Here is a 16,765-nt window from a genome sequence, read left to right as displayed (position 1 = left end):
AGCCTAAGGGAGTTATATGTTCCTGCCTCCAGCCTCCATGCCAACAAAACCTGATTGTGACACTCAGTAAAGTGAAGTGAATCAGTTTGAGAAATGTGCTAAATTCACCATAACTTCCACCCCCCAACCCCACAATGTTCCATGAATTACTTACTAAAGATTGTCCATTATTTTCAACTACTGGATGCAATCTAGTATCTTCAGTCATCTCTCTGGGTGACATTTGATCTTGCATCCAGGTCAAAAGATATTCCTCAGACCCAAGCACAACAAATGTCACCCAAAACTGCCCATTCTTCTTCCACAGAATTTGCTGAAGTAATAAAACCAGTCACATAAAACATGAAGAACTTTAATTTTTGTAACTGCATTAAAGCAGAACACATAACATGTCTTTTCAAGGCAGAATTACCAAAACCAAATTCATCTCACATGGAGAACAGCAGCTGATAAATAGTGTGAGTTAAACTAAAGAAAACAAGAAGCTGTAACTAGTTATTAGGGACATAGAGGCAACACAGTTGATTATTTAAATAAAAGGTATCAGGTATCAAATCACATACATAAAAATACTAGAAAATTACACTGGCCATGATTTATTACAGAACTCTCATACTTCTGAGACTTTCATATATGTAACACAAAACTTAATAATCTCTTTTGACCATTGTACCTTATGCTTAATAGAAATGACGTGCTAGTTGTGCACAGCTTGCCTGGTGCTACTTAACACAAGTGAACACACAACCCAGCCCGCAAGGCATCCCAATGTTCCACAGAAAACAACTAAACAGAGGGGGGGAAAAAAAAGGAAAAGCAGATGAAATTCACAAGTTATGGTGTACCAACACCCTGTAGTATCAAAGTACATCCCAAAGAGATCTGTGAAATATAATTTTAAGAACATTACACAAGAGGTAGAAGTGAGATTTTCGTAGCGTTCATTCAAACATCCACAGTTGTTTTACAGAAATACTTAAACAAGCCTAAACTGATTAATGGTTAAAATCTAGTATAATCAGCCATTGACTTTTTGTTTTTTAAGCTAAATTATACTTTCACATATTTCTGTTGGGCCTACTGAATGGATCAACTCACAAAATCCTCCTTCAGTTAATATCTCACTAGCCATGTAAAATTTGCCATTTTAAGCGTATGGGTTTGACCAACAAACATGTAAAAGAGATACTTCAGACAGCAAATAGTATATTAAAATAGAGACACTATTAATATTTGTATATCTGTCATAAAAAATAAAAGGAAACTTATTTTTCCCATATATATTGGAAATAGCCTAATTCTGTGAAAAAAAACCTATGCTCATTATTACTGTGCATAAACTTTTAAATTGGTTGTATTTTATACAGTAAAAAACATAAAATCATTGCCAGACAAAGATTGCTTTAAGTGGACTCTGATTTATTCTTTCTCTCTAACAAACTTTTTAAACACTATATGCAAATATTTTCCTTTTTAAAACTCATTTGGCAAAAAGGATTTATAGCTCCAGTTCCTCAATTTTTTAAACAGTTGCTCCTAACCTGATACATTTTCAGTCTGTAACAGCACACAGTACATACATTAAATGCATCTTTTTTTTTTTGCACCTTTGATTAAAGTATTGCTAATGACGAAAAATAAGAACCTTCCTTTCTATCTAACTGATAAAATTTATTTGCAACATTCCTATTATTTAAAAAAAATTAGAAAGCACTATCTACTACAAATAAGAGATGCCTGGTTTTTATATAATGTTCTGCAAAACAAAAAAGTGCTGGTGACTGAGATGGATAAGCTGCACAGGAAATAAATCAAGGTCTTAATATGGTTAAGGTTATATTTCCATTGAAGCAGATCAGGATTAAAAAAGGTGCAAAATTCTCAAAAAACCCACAAGTTCAATTCAGCCAAAGTTTCTGCAGTAGGTACATTCCTCAGCTTTAAAAGAAAGCAAAATTTATCCTGCTAATTCCAAGTTGTCAGTGTAGTGAGAAACCTTATAAAAAAGGTTAGGAACAGTTCCTTCTCAAGTTTCTTAATATCAAATGTTCAAGGTGAATTGCTAAGCTTCTGTTTACAAAGAGCCTACTTAACTCCAGATACCATGCCAGTAAAGCAACAAAGCCAGACAAAGACAAAAATCTGTTAAAGCTGCTGGCTTCAGTGGAAGCAGGTCTACACCCATCTCTTCAGTAGTCTAACTGCAAACACACCTGTTTAAAAATAATAATAAAAATATGTATTCCAAAGTCAACTGCTCTCATGCATATTCATATGCAGTATTCCCTGTTCTTATTCAATATAATCTACAGTTGTGAGGAGTTAAATAATCAGGAACTCAAGTGTTTCCACTTTAATGACTAATAGGAAAAAAAAAAAATCTATAGAACACTGTGGCCGCAAAGTAGAATTTAACACTTAGTTTTACAACTATGATCATGTACACTGTCAAAGAAATAAAGATACAAAGTTAAAAAAAAAACCAAACCCAAGCCCTACTCCTTTGGGTTGCTCCAACATGCAGCACTTTGACATTATGGCTCCCAAGCAGAGAATGGAAAAAAAACCCCACCAACCCAGATTTCAGCATAGGTAACAATAATACTTTTAAAAGAAATACATATAGGCTTAATGTCTGTCTGTTGCACAATCTTCACAGCATTTAAATGAAAAAAACAACCCAGCTTCCCACAGAATTAGAGCTATGACCCAATATAAAAATGTGTAAGTGAGAGCATCATAGTGAGCAAAGCTAGATGCTGTCACTTAAGGAAGAACAGGTTTTAAAAAATCACATAGGTCAATGGAAGTTTTATGCTAAGTACTCGTGGCATTTCTCATTTTCTAAGTCCAGAAAAGCTGAGCTTCAATTCTACTTCATCTTCTTCCCTTACAGACAGCAGTTGAGAGGCGAGAGGTGGTGATCTTGATCCAAGAGGGAGGACCATACGCCGTAGGTTTGAACTGGCTGTTCCCAAGCCCTTTTCTAGGCCCTCAAGCCAGTACACGGCTCGATTCCATATGACTAAAACATACAGGGGTGAAAAGGATGGCTACCAGAGCAAGACAAGAACAAGCCAACTCTGCCACGGGCCTCAGCAGTTGAACCCTGACAGCATCTGTGGGCAGCAGACGGGGAAAAGGGAATCGCAGTTTAAGCAACAGACTCCTGCCCCTCAGGCTCACACCCTTCCGACCACTGGAGCCACAAAGAGGAGGGGCCCTGCCCACTGGAAGTAGGGTTTCCCGTGGGTCAGGGTTTCCTTCCTTCTTGTAGCTCCCTCTTTCCTTCTTTATTTCCCTAAACAGAGCGGGAAAAGGCCTGAATAGCAGATCAAACAATCCCAGGAAACCATGCTCACTGTCACTTCTGGAAAAGTGCATGGGAAAGCTTGGAAGCTTTCCATACAGTTTGGGAGTATGTCCACACTTCTCTGAATAGGTAAGTACCTCAACAAACGTCCCACTCACATAATCTTCTATTATTCATTTACTTCAGCAAAGAAAAAAGGTACCAGGAATAATAAGAGACTTCTCATGAAGACTACAGCATCACTTTCTAAGCTGTAAGGCAGATTCCAAATTATTTGTATCCAGGTACAGGCAACAAGACTAGTAGTGGTGGTAAATACCAGGAGCAAAGAAAAATATTCAGTCTGGGGGAAAAAAAAACAACTCAAGCCACAACAGCACACTCTTGAAAAGCCACAGCAAAACAAGCATCACAAACTTGACAACCTCCCTGTATGCTGTTCTAATAAAAATAATGAAAAATACCAATGTCTTAGTTTTAGTCTATATAGATACCATCAGAATAATTTCATTGCCAGAAGGACCCTGCAGATACAGAAAAAAGCAGATACCAAACCTAAAATCAAGAAAAAGAAGTTCTTACTCTGATGCTGACCTCTTCTGGGAATCGGTAAGGTTGAACCACCAGAAGCCTCCAGTTATTTATACAGAAATAACTAATTCTTAAATCTACGTTGTATTGGACTATCAAATTGGGGGTTTAAAGCATTAAAGATTCACGGCCAACTATTAAGACATACACCCTGATAATAATCTTGACTGCAGAAGGGACTCAAGTATCTTGTTTTCTTTAAGCTGGAACAATCTAGTACTGCTACCATTACCAGCTATAACTCTGCTGTCATCGTCACCTCATTCAAAAATGTAAACTGCATAAATCAAACCAGAAAATAAATAAAAGAATGAATCTCAACAAACCTGGGGGTGGGGGACGGTGGGAATAAACTTAATTTTACCTGGTTGTTCCACAAGTTGGGGTGGGGTGACATTTTTCAAAAATCAAACCTAACTCCAACCCAAAACCACCTCTCTGGTGTAGCTGTCACCTAATACCTTGCCTCTGCTTCCACTGAAGTCAGTAAAAGGTGAATACAATTAGTCCCTAAAACTAGAAATGTTATACTTACACTTATTCATACCAAAAATGTAGTGCAATACTTAAAAGGTTTGCACACTGTTGCTAAATTAAACACCAGTCAGCTAAAAAAACAATTTATGAGTGTAACAGAGCTGCTGCAACTCCAGGTGATTATTTTACAAAATACAGTGTTTTTCCCCCGGAAATATAAAAGGGTGTGCAATAAAGCAACAGAACTGAAGCACTCTGAAAGGACTTTTGTTTTTATAGGTCTAATGCTGCCCATAATCAAATCGTTTCAAGAAATGGGCACAAAATTGCTTTGATACGAAGACCCCGAGTTAACAGAGCAAGGCAAAATGAAATGTGAGCACATGCTGGTCGCATTTGTAGGGCATGACAAGGAAAACCTGACACTAACACATCTGACCTGTGGCGACTCTCCACAGTCACGGTGCTTTATGCTTGTTAAAGAGCCCATAAACGGGACAGCCCGACAGTATGCGAGAACGACATGAACGGCGTATGCCAACTGTTGGCTACAGGCAAATGCAGCCACACTGTAACCCTTTTTAAATGCATTTTTAAACTGCAATTGAAAACAGAAGTGAGCATACAGCTATTTATCATTTTTGAAAAATGAGACTGTTAAAGGCACATTGACTATATTAGGAACCAATTAAGACCACATTCCTTCACAACAATAATTAACACACGAGCAATACAATAAGGACCTACTACGCCCCATACATTCACCACTACAAAACAATCCTGCAGGACTACAATTGTTCTGTAAACAGAAAAGCTGATCAAGACTTTCAAATTCTGATCTCCTGTCAACACAGTAATCATAATTAAAAACCTAAATTATTCAGTAACTGAAATACTGCAGACCACATTTTAAACTGTGGAGTATAGTTAATTAGTTCCACAAACACAAATTTAGCCTTCTTAAATTAGTTTGTGCAGATAAATTGCACATTAGATAAACTGCACACAGAGGAAACATTCACACTAAAATAACTCTCTCCACTACCTGTTGTTTAGGCTAAGGCTGAAAAATATTCTTTTAAGTTGAATTCACTTTCTTTAGGGAAAAAAACCCACAGTCTTGCTATGCTAAGATTCTGATTTCTATTGACTCTTGCTTTTAAACTTTACTCAGTGGATTACAATGAGGCTTGCGTAACATTTTTCTACAAAGTTATGCAGCTACTGCCTCATTACAGTTAATGACAGTACTATTGAGACTACATCTGCTCTAGAAACATCCACAGATCCAAAACTACAGAACTGCATTTGGAACATTTTGCAAAGTACGTACATGGAAACAATTACATATTTATCCACAAAATGTTAAATTCAACATCAAACACTATGGAACATAAAAATTTCATTTTCATCTTTCAAACTTTGCTTATATCCCCAACTTAATTCACTTTTAAAATAAGAGCTGCTCTCCCAAACCATTCATTAATATACTGATACCCAAGAACCTTTGTTGGTTATTAGTACACATTAAGAGATCATGTAACAGTAAGACAGTTGTTAAAGCATTATTTATAAGTGCCCTAAGAACAAAACTTGAATTACTTAATCTTTTCTAATTCTCGCCCTGAACATTCACACCGATACATGACACTCCGATTGTCTAAGCCACAGAATGGAGACTAGTTAACAGCAATTAAATATATTAAATCTTCCATGCGAAAAATTAATCATTTAAACAGCTTTGGTAACCTAGTATATAATTAGCTTTGTGTAAATATTTTGCAAACATCCCTTCCCCAAAAAAATCCCTATATACCATGTGTATATTTATATAATAATATACATATTTCCTGAGTAAATCGTTAAATCTGATTATTTGGAAGATTTGGCAAAATATCCAACTTTACATTACTAAAATAGAATTTTAAATAAACATTCAATGAACACGTTAAAATAAATATGGAATGTTTCTGAAAATTATAGTACCATGAACTTACACTGATAACAAATCATAAGTTTTAATTAAGTTACATACTATGTTATATAGTTACTGGATTTTAACCCACTGAGGAATCAATAAATCTAATTTCTAATCCTGAGTGACAATTTTATATCACCTGCTAATGTGTACTTCAATGCAGTACTTACTGCAAATCTAAAAAACCCTTTTTTTTCCTTTTTTTTTTTAATGGAAAATTTTAAATGGACTATGCTATAGAAAAGCTCGGTTTACATTGGTTTAGCTTGAAACTGAATTGGCAGCACAACTGCTGAAGCATCTCACAAAACCAACATTAAACACCGATTATTCTTGTCAAACTGTGAGCAATAACCTGAACGACCTGACTCCCTGCTACAAAAACAACACAGGAGTATGGTTTGTTCTGTACAGTGATGGGATACAAACTACTGAAGTGATCACTTTGGCACTTAAAAAAACTACATAATGGTGGAAAAAAAAACCCTGAACAATTGTGAAATACGTTTCAAATGCATTTTAAGTATGCTAAACTGTATCATTAACCAAAAAAAAAGGAGAATTAAGTTCTACCACACACTGGTTTCTCAGGTCATGGCTTGACTCATAGCTGATACATAGCTGTGAATAAGCACACAAGGAAATGCTCAGCTATTATTTAGTTCCCCTTAATAATAAAATTCTTATGTAGCAGACATTGCAATACCAGCAATATTAAAATTGCATTAACACTATTACAAGATGTGTCTCTCAACACCAGAATCACAGTAATAGAATTGCAGCACTGATCAATCATGTTAACCCCTTCGCTTTTTTATAACCTGTCAAAACCACCTTCCACGGTACTGTGCAGGACACTTAGCCCTTCCTTCCCCGTCCTCAGCCTTCTGCCTCCCTTTTGTGATCATTATTATTATTATTGTTATTTGCTATTACTCCAGAATCCTCACAGGTTCCTCAGGTTTTTCTTTTTTGCTTCCTCCTTTGTTTTCATGCTCCATGCTGCTTTTTTCTTGTGTGCTTCTGTTCGGAGGACAAAGCTCTTGCAATGCCCTTTCAACAACAACTTGTTTTACGGGACCGCTTGAAGAATTTTTTGGCAACGTCATCTGTAACGCACACCATAAAGCGGTACGAGCCTTGCGCGTGGAAGCAGCCAAATCTCTAATGGCAGCTGCCAGAGCCAGAATATCTACAACAGAAAAACACATTAAAGGTTAAACTAGCATACAAGCCTGGTAAGATTATTACATTAAAAAAAATTCTGTAAATTAGTTCATCTCACCAGAGGCATGCAAAGTGTGCTCAAGAAAAAGCTAACATTGCACCACAGTACTGCATTGGTTGAATTCCACCAGCTTGTATTCTTCTCTTGCAAATGATAGCTGTAACATCTCACACTAATAGCAATCATAATTATATCCAAAACTCAGTGGCATAATCATCACACCTACCATACAATAATTAAGTCTATTTAATTAATGTTATCAGAGAGGACTGTCTACAATGATACTCACAAGTATGACTGGTAAAACTACCTACTCAGATCTAGCCAGATGAGCCTAACACAATCATTTTTTCATCCTCTGCCTTCCTTGCAGTGGCACTGACACCTCCCAGCCTCACAGTGAGAAAAGGCTCACTGCCACCCTTTGGATACATGATCACCACCAGCAGAACTCAAAAGAAACATGTCTTTCACAGTGAAAAACAGACTAAAGGCTTTTCTAGATGTGATTTAGATCATGCTTAGACACCCAACAGCAGCACAGCCCTTCAGAACCATAACTACGCTGCAGAGGTTACCATTAACCGTAAAAGACTAATTGCAAATTTTCTGACTACAACTGTAGTACAGGATGGTTCAAATAATAATTCCATATACCTTTACTATAAAGCATTAGCAAAAACAGATTTGGCGATTTTTTTATTTATTTTGGGTTTAGTACGATGACTCCTTGCTTCCTGACTTATGCTTGGGGCTAATATCACATCACACAATTTTATGATTCATTTTAGAAGTTGGTTTGCATATAGGACTATTACTTTTAAGGATATGACATCATGCTTGACGCGTAAGTTGTGAAAGCAAAACATTCTGACTCTCTTTACAGTTTATCTTTCCCTTCTTAGAAGGAAGAACTATCCCATACACATTGCTAGAAGACAATGGATCCACACTGACATCTTCACTGCAGCAACAGAAAATAAGACAATATAGGACAGCGCTGAGTAAGGATCCAAAAGAGGATGGGCGTGAGGCAGGGGAAGTCCATTCCTCCTTTAAAAATCACAAAAATTTTCTGAGATGCAGGTACTTTCTGAAGAAGAAGGATACAAACTTTACCTCCAGACCCCAAATTCTGTATCAACTATATGATCATTATACTGAATAGCAAGTTATCACTTACACAATGCTATTGGAAGGGAATGCAATCTGTCCTACTTTTGCCTTGCATTTACTGAAGTACATACTGCTGCTGCAAATTATTCTGGCTTTACTTCAATAGAAGTTGGGAATCGTGAAATGTAATTTCTGGCTGTTTTAGATAAGGTAGACACACAGAGTCATTAACACAGCATCAACACATTTGTTTTTTTACTTTATAAGCTGAAGTGAAAAGACAGACTACAATACCACTAAAAAAAAAGAAATTCAACTTGTTTAAAAACCAGTACATTTTTACTTTTAGGACTACTCATGGTCATATTATACCACTGAACAGTTTTTACAGTTCTCTTTTAGTCAAGAGGAAAATGTTTCAAAGTGTTTAAACTAGCAACAGAAAAAAAGAAAGGAAAAAAGAGCTCAAAGGTTTTTTTGCTAAGGTTACAATAATCACTGCATATCTCAAATGGCATATTTTCCCAATTAAATCTTTGAAAAAGCTTTTAAAACTACAGGAATGGAAAGCAGTTACCTTTCTCATTACTATAGCGTGGTGCTCCTTGTCTCTGTGGATTAGCAGCATTAATAATCTCATCCTTACGCCTTGCCTGTGTTACATGAATAGCTTCCATATGGTGTTCCAACGTAGTGGGTATGTTAACATGCACAGGGGTACCACGAAGCCTTTCCATTTTTCCTATTAATGTGAGCACCTGCCAGATACATTGAAAAAACCAAAATGGCTAAGCATTTATGAGCCTCCATTAAACAAACTTAAAACCAAAAAGAAATGCAGGAATTATAGCTCTAGAAGGCATACCCTGGCTTGTTCTCGTAACTGGTCGACAATCAAACGATCAACACGGGATGGGTTAGCAGGAAGTCGGGGGACAGGAGTGTTATTTGAGCTAGACATGCGCTTTCCTGGAAAGTTTCTTGCAAGGTCAGCTTCAGTCTGAAAGGGAAAAACATAGCCATTGTAAGTGTTTGAAATAAGTACAATCCACATTTTTAGGTCTGTTTAGACTTTTCAAATACATGACAAGTGCAATTCCTCTCTTTACTTCTGACTGCATTTACAGAAAAACGTTTCCAAATACCTGTCTAGATGTACTGCCAGCTGTTGTAAGAATAAGAATAGTCCTCTAATTCAGCTCCACCTCAGCATTTAATGCTTAGCTGCAGCTTTTAGAACGAAAGCTGTGCAACTTTATTTTAACCGATCTTGGACATAGATCTAGCAAAGAAATTTTTATAAAGTACCCCAGAAATTTAAATTGTATGCCTCACACTGCATCTCTCAAATGTCACACATTATAATTACTAAAAAAAAACACCACCAGCTTAAGCTGTATCTGAAGTGCATCAAGATTAAGCCAGATCTAACATAAACTGGTATCAGCTCTTAAGTCATCAACACAGCTGCCAAACTCCCCATTGAGAAAGGAACTGGCCAAACCAATATACAACTCAGGCAGTGAGTAACCAAATATCACCAAACCTCTTTTTGGACAGGAACTTCTTACACTTTGAGTAAAAAAGACACAACTAGCAGCTCATTCTCGATCTTGTTCCTTCTTCAGCATACAATGGACTTAGGAGAGAAAGATTAGGTACTGCATGGCCATTCAAAGCAAGGTTAAGTCCACATTCACACTGAAAATATGTGAAGTCCTTTCTTTTCTGGTTTAATGACACATCCATATTAGTCTCTGCCCTCACCTAACATGAATTACAAGAGCTGACTCCACTGCCGTTTGAGAGACATTCAGAAAAAGAAATGGATAAAGAAAGGGTCATGAATTCATATAAAGACAGTAGGTATTTAAGAATCACAACTAATAAGCAATTCACATTGCTTATCATCTATATGCACATTTAATATTGCAGGAAATTCCAAACAGACAATTTGTAGAATTTTTTTAAATGTGAGATCACTGGAAAAGTGATATTTATAGAAGGAAACGGGTAAGCTCACCATCACCATGAACTCCAAAGCAGTGCCAACGAACAGGTTTCCAAGAGCTGAAAGGACTAATTAGACAAGCTAGACAGAATTAAATGCAAGTTCTGCTGGGGGAAGTTTCTGTCTATGCTCATAGGGTAAGAACATCAAAAAGGTGAGAATGTCAAAAGGAAGTCCCTTCCTACGTACATATGTACAGGTGAGCAGTAGCATTCTCCCAGACTGTACTTACAAACACAGCCCAGGCACACTCTTGTCAGGCAGTATGGAAGCCATCTCCTTTTGAGGAATAAGTATTTTGGTTGTGGGAATGTGAGCCACACTATGGTAGATGGCTTGTGGGACCAAGAATAGTTTATATCCTTAAAGCTGTCTGCAGGTATAGCCTGCAACTACAAAAAAGGGACTGAGAAAGTCCGAGTAGATCACTAGGAAAAAACTGGACCAATTAGAATGGACCAGATCAAGTTACTCAAATCCCTTTCATTATTAAGAACACGATATAAGGATATGCAATCCTCCTTTAAAGAGAAAAACACAAAACCTAAATATTATGAGACAAAAACTATGACTCAGTCTTCCCAAATGACTTTGACCCAAATCCGACATGAACAGATTTGGAACAGCTGTCTTTGCCACAACAGAAAGCAGAAGAGTTTCTGAAAACATTGCTGTCTCAGACACACTGGCGCAAAAATCATCATCACTCTTTCTCACTTGTAGAGAATTTCTAGAATACTAGACAGGCAGAAAGGAGCCTTGTTTAAAGGCATCGGTGAGCAAGCAATACAGGCAGCCCTATTTACATTTCCGAAAGTCTATTAGCAAAGTCTCATAACTGATGCTGAAAAGATGAAGGTGCTCTCCAGAGATCCAGTCTGGTCAGATACCCATCTCTTTATCCAACAACCAGGTGCATTCTCCAACACAGAAGCAGTAAAGAGGCACTCAGTGTATAATTAAGACCATGGATTATTGATAATATAGCTTCCAAGACCTGGCATGGAGTTCAGAAATTTGACTCCTCTTGGGTCAGCACTTCCTGCTCCTTTTGAGTGCAGAGCTTTCACACCCAAGGGTAAGCTCCCCCTGCCAACAGTTCTTCGCAAAAGAGTCTGAGGCAGGAAAGTGACTGTAACAAGAAGAGGATAAACGGAAACTTCCTTTGGGAGAAGTCATAGAATCGGAAGATCATTTAGGTTGAAAAAGACCTTTAAGATCATTGAGTCCAACTGTAAATCTAATACTGCCAAGTCCACCACTGAACCATGTCCCTAAGCGCCTTTTAAATACCTCCAGGGATGGTGACTCAACCACTTCCCTCGGCAGCCTGTTCCAGCGCTTGACCACCCTTTTGGTGAAGAAATTCATCCTAATATCCAACTGCAGACATTCAAAACACTGTAGGTTTTCTCTACAGCCATGTACAGTGTGCCCAGGATTACTTTTATTTTTACTAAATCAAAGATTTAGTAAAACAAGAGACAAAAAGATAAGGGAAAGACACCACAATATCACTGACAGGAGAAAAAAAAAAAAACCACAAAAAACCCAAAACAAACAAAAGAACCCACACCACAGAAGCTTCTCTCCTTAAATGACTGTGCAGGGAAAAGCAGAGCCTGGGTTTATAATACTTGAGTTAAAGACTTAATTGGAGGGAATGAGTACAAGACAAGAAAAGGAAAGAGATCCATCTAATGAAACTGTGCAATATGAGGTGCATAAAATGCCAGTACTTTAAGAACATCCTGTGGCAGTGAGGGCCCTGCGGTATCATCATATATGGCTGGTGGCTCTAGAGCCATAACAGAGGACTACCGTGTTAATAATGACTATCTCATGATCTTTCATTAACCATATAAAGAAAAAACATCCAAGCTAAAGACAATTCAGTGCTTTGGCCAGTAACATCATTATGACATTTGCTGTAGCAAATATTGTGGGTTAACAGAGAGAAATGTTGTGTTAGCAGCCCTAAGGAGAAAAGACTTAGAAATTGAAGCTCAAAGCAGCACACAATCTAAAACCAGTCATGCCATAGTCAAAGCAGATGATGTAGTTTTAAATACCTAGAACACCAACAACATGACAACAGAACCCTTGCCTCCTCAAAACAAGTGACAGCCCAGAGTATCTACTCTCTATATATCTATAAATTATTTATATTGCTATATATATATAATTTACTTTATAGATATATAAATTGTTTCATGCAATCACCTGCTTTGACAGGAAGTTATTGTCAGATGTGTTTTACCTTCTTTCTCTCTTTCTCCAAAGCTCTCCACTGCTCATAACACTCCTCCAGTCGGATATGAAGCTCATTAGCAGGCCCACTGCGATTTCTTGGAGGTCTGTACTTGTTAAATGGTGTTGGAAAGGCAAAGTACGGTGCAGGTATTTCCCCACAAAAGAGATCGTTGATGAAGGGATTCAAGTGGTTAAAGTCATCATAATGAAAAAGATCAACAAGTTCTGAAAATGGAAATGGTGACGGAGGAAAACTGAAATTATTTGCCGATGAAAACAGGTGGTGATTAAATGGAGGAAAGCTGGGATTTTGCTTAAAATCAGACATTAATTGGAAAGAAGGAATAAAAGAAGAATTGATGAAATCTGACATGCTACCACCATTCTGCTCGTGTTTTTTTCGGAACACGTTGAACTGCTGACGGTTTGGGGCTGTATATCCAAAATGAGGAATCCAATTCTTTCTACCTCTTCTATCATCTTTATTACTATTTTCTTGGGTCTGCTTTTTGGGAAATCTGTGGTACTTCTCAGGGTCTTCACCTGCAGCATTCTGCTGCGTTAACCAGTCAGATGAAAAATTGATGGGGAATTTACGGTATTGCCCCTCCTTATTAGTCAATGAATCATGCTGTGATCGCCCAATGGGTTTCATTTGCTTCTGATTTTCTGAGTTGAAATTAGAAACTACCAAATTATTAGAAACACCATTTGATATTTGCAACCTTCCATCTTTCCTTGAAGGGAGGGCAGGTAAGATCTGTGAGTAGTAAGAGGACTGTGTTATAGACTGATGGGTGGGAGAACCACCAGACATAGTTGAAACCCCTGAAGAAGACTGTGGACTTGTTACCACTTGCTTTTCATACGTAGTATCTGATGTAGCGGTCAGACTTGCAGTTTTCCCATCCAGCCACGTACGTCCATGGTACAATGAGTAACTTCCATTTTGCGTAACATTTTTTACAGATAAATCATATTCAGATACTTTATGAGAGCATTCTTTAGGACTAATATGAATCTTCAATTCATTATTATTAAAAGCATCTCCCAAAGTAAACCTACGATGACCATTTTGCACGTGGGTTTCCTGTGGTTTTCTGTTTGTCCCTCCAGAATAATTATTTTCTTTAAGGGGTTGGTTGAAAAAATATAGCGATGGATGAACAGGCGACTGCAATTTATGAGGACCTGTAAAGCTTTCATACCTTTTAGAAAACAAGTGGTTTTCCTGGGGCCCTTTATCCCAGGAGTCATCAACAGGCTGATTGGAAAGACCAGGGGAATACTTTGTTTGATCTTGAGCATAATTTTTCAGAGCCTTGCCTCTTGCCCTTTCACTTTTCCAGTACTCTTTCTGAATGCTAGTGCCTTCCTTCATTCTGTTCTGAGAAGAAAAAGTGCTAAAATTGGAACCGATTTTTTCATAGTCTCCATTTAACCTCATGTGGTCATAACTGCACAAATGCTGATTATAGTCTACATTTTGAAATGAAAACCCTTCTTGGTGAACTGTATTATTATTTTGCAAAGAAGAATTTTCAGGATAACTGTTCTGCAGAATATTATCAGGCAGAGTGCAAGGGCCAGATGGAGAAAGCCAAGACTCTATAAGATGAAGATCTTCCAAACCTCTGTGTAATATCGCCACATCATGAGACTTTTGCAAGTGTTCCTGATAGTAGTTCTGTGTGCCTACCAGGTTGGAAAAATCCTTACTTTCAACAGAGTGCTTAGATGAGAGCCCTGAGAATTCACCGTTGCTTCTAAGATCAGGTGCCCACATAGGTGGAAACAATCTTGAAAGAGAATTCCTGTAACAAAGTTAAACAAACCTCCTGTAATCATTTAAAACATTCCTTACATTAAATCAGTTAATGTGTGTGGGAATAATCATGATACATTTCCCCCATTACATTCTTTGCTAACCATATACAGGTCTCCTCCAAAATATAAGGCGGGGTGGGGATATTCCCACTGCAGTTGAGTAAATGCTATGTAAAATCTGACTACCAATACTACTCTCTAATGTTTACAATATGTATATTTGGAACTGCAGAGTTTATTTGGATTTTAGATTCTACTGTATTCAGTCAACTCCCTACTGGTTAAAATGAGATGATTTCTTCCCCCTATCCCCCAAATGCTGTAGACTGATGGAAGACTTTAGAAAATGTGTATTTCTAACAGGTTGTCGGTTGGATTTTTTACTAGCTATTGAAGAAAAACACTTCTACATTTCAAGCGGATTTATAAGACCTTTGTTATTCAACTTCATGAAATAAGTCGAAATGTGTATCATATCTGTGTGACAAAGGATGTAAAAACCAACATGTAACATACGAAAACACAAACAAGCTTACCAATCTGTAACTGGTTCTGGCTTGCTTGGCTCCTCTAAAATGCTTGACACTAGCCCAAACATATCAGGGCCACTGCCAGAATAAGAAAGATTTATTGGTGCTCTGAAAAAAAAAAACAGCAAAAGAGCCTAGATAAATACAAGTCTTTTTCTCCTAGACAAAACAGGCAAAAGGAAAAGTAAAGCATTACACCTTTGATTTATTTTAGCAGCATCTGCTAAGTGTTCTGAATTTAAGGTATCCTCAGCACCCACAAAAATTCTCTTCCTGCATTCATGAATTCTATAGCCTAGTAGAATTAAAACAATTTTCCTAACTTCTGGCTTCACCAGAGACTTCTCAAGCGGTTATGTGAAGAGACAGGAGCAGCAAAGATTCTTCACTCTTTTCAGTCAATATAACTATTTTATAGACATTTCTTCAAATCTTGACTTCTCCTTTAGAGGACAAATATGATCAATCTTCTCAAAATTTTGAGGATTCTGATTTATCTACTTCCATAATTCAAGAACTTTTATTTTAATCCAAAATAAAAAAAATATACTTAAGTTGACTTTTTAATCCCCATTTAGAAAGGAGTTGGTCAAAACTTGATTAAATATTCCTGATAAATACCAAAGGTGTTTAACCATTATTAGTCTTACACAAGCCCAACTTCAATCTTTTACTTCAGGTGCAAAACAAGATCTTTACAGAGCTGTCTGTAATGACACCTAACTCTTACTGAGAAGCTAATCAAAACATAACACTTAAGATCTCCTTCCTTCTAACACACATTGTTTTGCTTCAATAAATTTCACTCATCATCCTATTATCATTCAGCTGATTCATTTCTGTGTCCCTGAAGATCTCTGTCTTCCCTGCTGTCAGCTTATCCAAACAACTACATCATCTGCTAATGCTGCCACATAATTACTCAGGCTGATTTTGCCAATTAATAAAGACTATAAAACGCGGGATAAACTATTAAGACTATCACCTTGTTAATCTCTTGTCACAATGAAAATTAGCCACTTACGTTTTGCTGGCTTTAAGACCTCACCACATTTTGACTTCTAACTACCTCTACCATTTACTTTATGACCATTCAGTCTCCTCTGTAATCAATCTGGTCTATGTGGTTTTGTTTCAGAGAAACGCAAGTGCAAAGATTTCTTTAACATGTTTTATGAATGTAGAACTGTCACGGATATCTGATAACCGGATCTCTTCTGTGTCTGTCAGATGGCGAACTTTTTACTTTTTTTTTTTTCCAAGATGCCTATTTACTTCCAATTGTTGCAACCAACTGGAGAGCATAGATGAAATTTGCATCTAAATGATGATTTTCAGCAATGGACAGGTTCATTTACAATGTGGCATGGAAATTAAAAAAAATAAATTGCTGGCATTCAGTTTTCTCAAGTCCAAGGTAGGCAGTTATCCTTTCTGGCTT

General features: G+C 37.1%; 1 protein-coding gene across 2 annotated transcripts in view; it reads right to left on the bottom strand.

Annotated features, from left to right (window-relative positions):
* Positions 1-336: 336 nt before the first annotated feature.
* Positions 337-16,765, bottom strand: part of LOC119146113 (meiosis-specific coiled-coil domain-containing protein MEIOC-like) — a 35,712-nt gene continuing 19,283 nt past the window's right edge. For both annotated transcript variants that reach the window (XM_037383250.1, XM_037383251.1), the window contains exons 5-9: positions 15,331-15,432; positions 12,975-14,781; positions 9,569-9,703; positions 9,281-9,461; positions 337-7,551 (exon numbers count right to left, since the gene is read on the bottom strand). In XM_037383250.1, the coding sequence (XP_037239147.1) occupies positions 7,292-7,551; positions 9,281-9,461; positions 9,569-9,703; positions 12,975-14,781; positions 15,331-15,432 (2,485 nt within the window). In that variant the 3' untranslated portion in view covers positions 337-7,291. The remainder of the gene's footprint in view (positions 7,552-9,280; positions 9,462-9,568; positions 9,704-12,974; positions 14,782-15,330; positions 15,433-16,765) is intronic.

This window comes from Falco rusticolus, chromosome 4, assembly GCF_015220075.1.
Source record: "Falco rusticolus isolate bFalRus1 chromosome 4, bFalRus1.pri, whole genome shotgun sequence".
NCBI lineage: Eukaryota > Metazoa > Chordata > Aves > Falconiformes > Falconidae > Falco > Falco rusticolus.
This window is presented reverse-complemented; position numbering and strand designations above follow the sequence as displayed.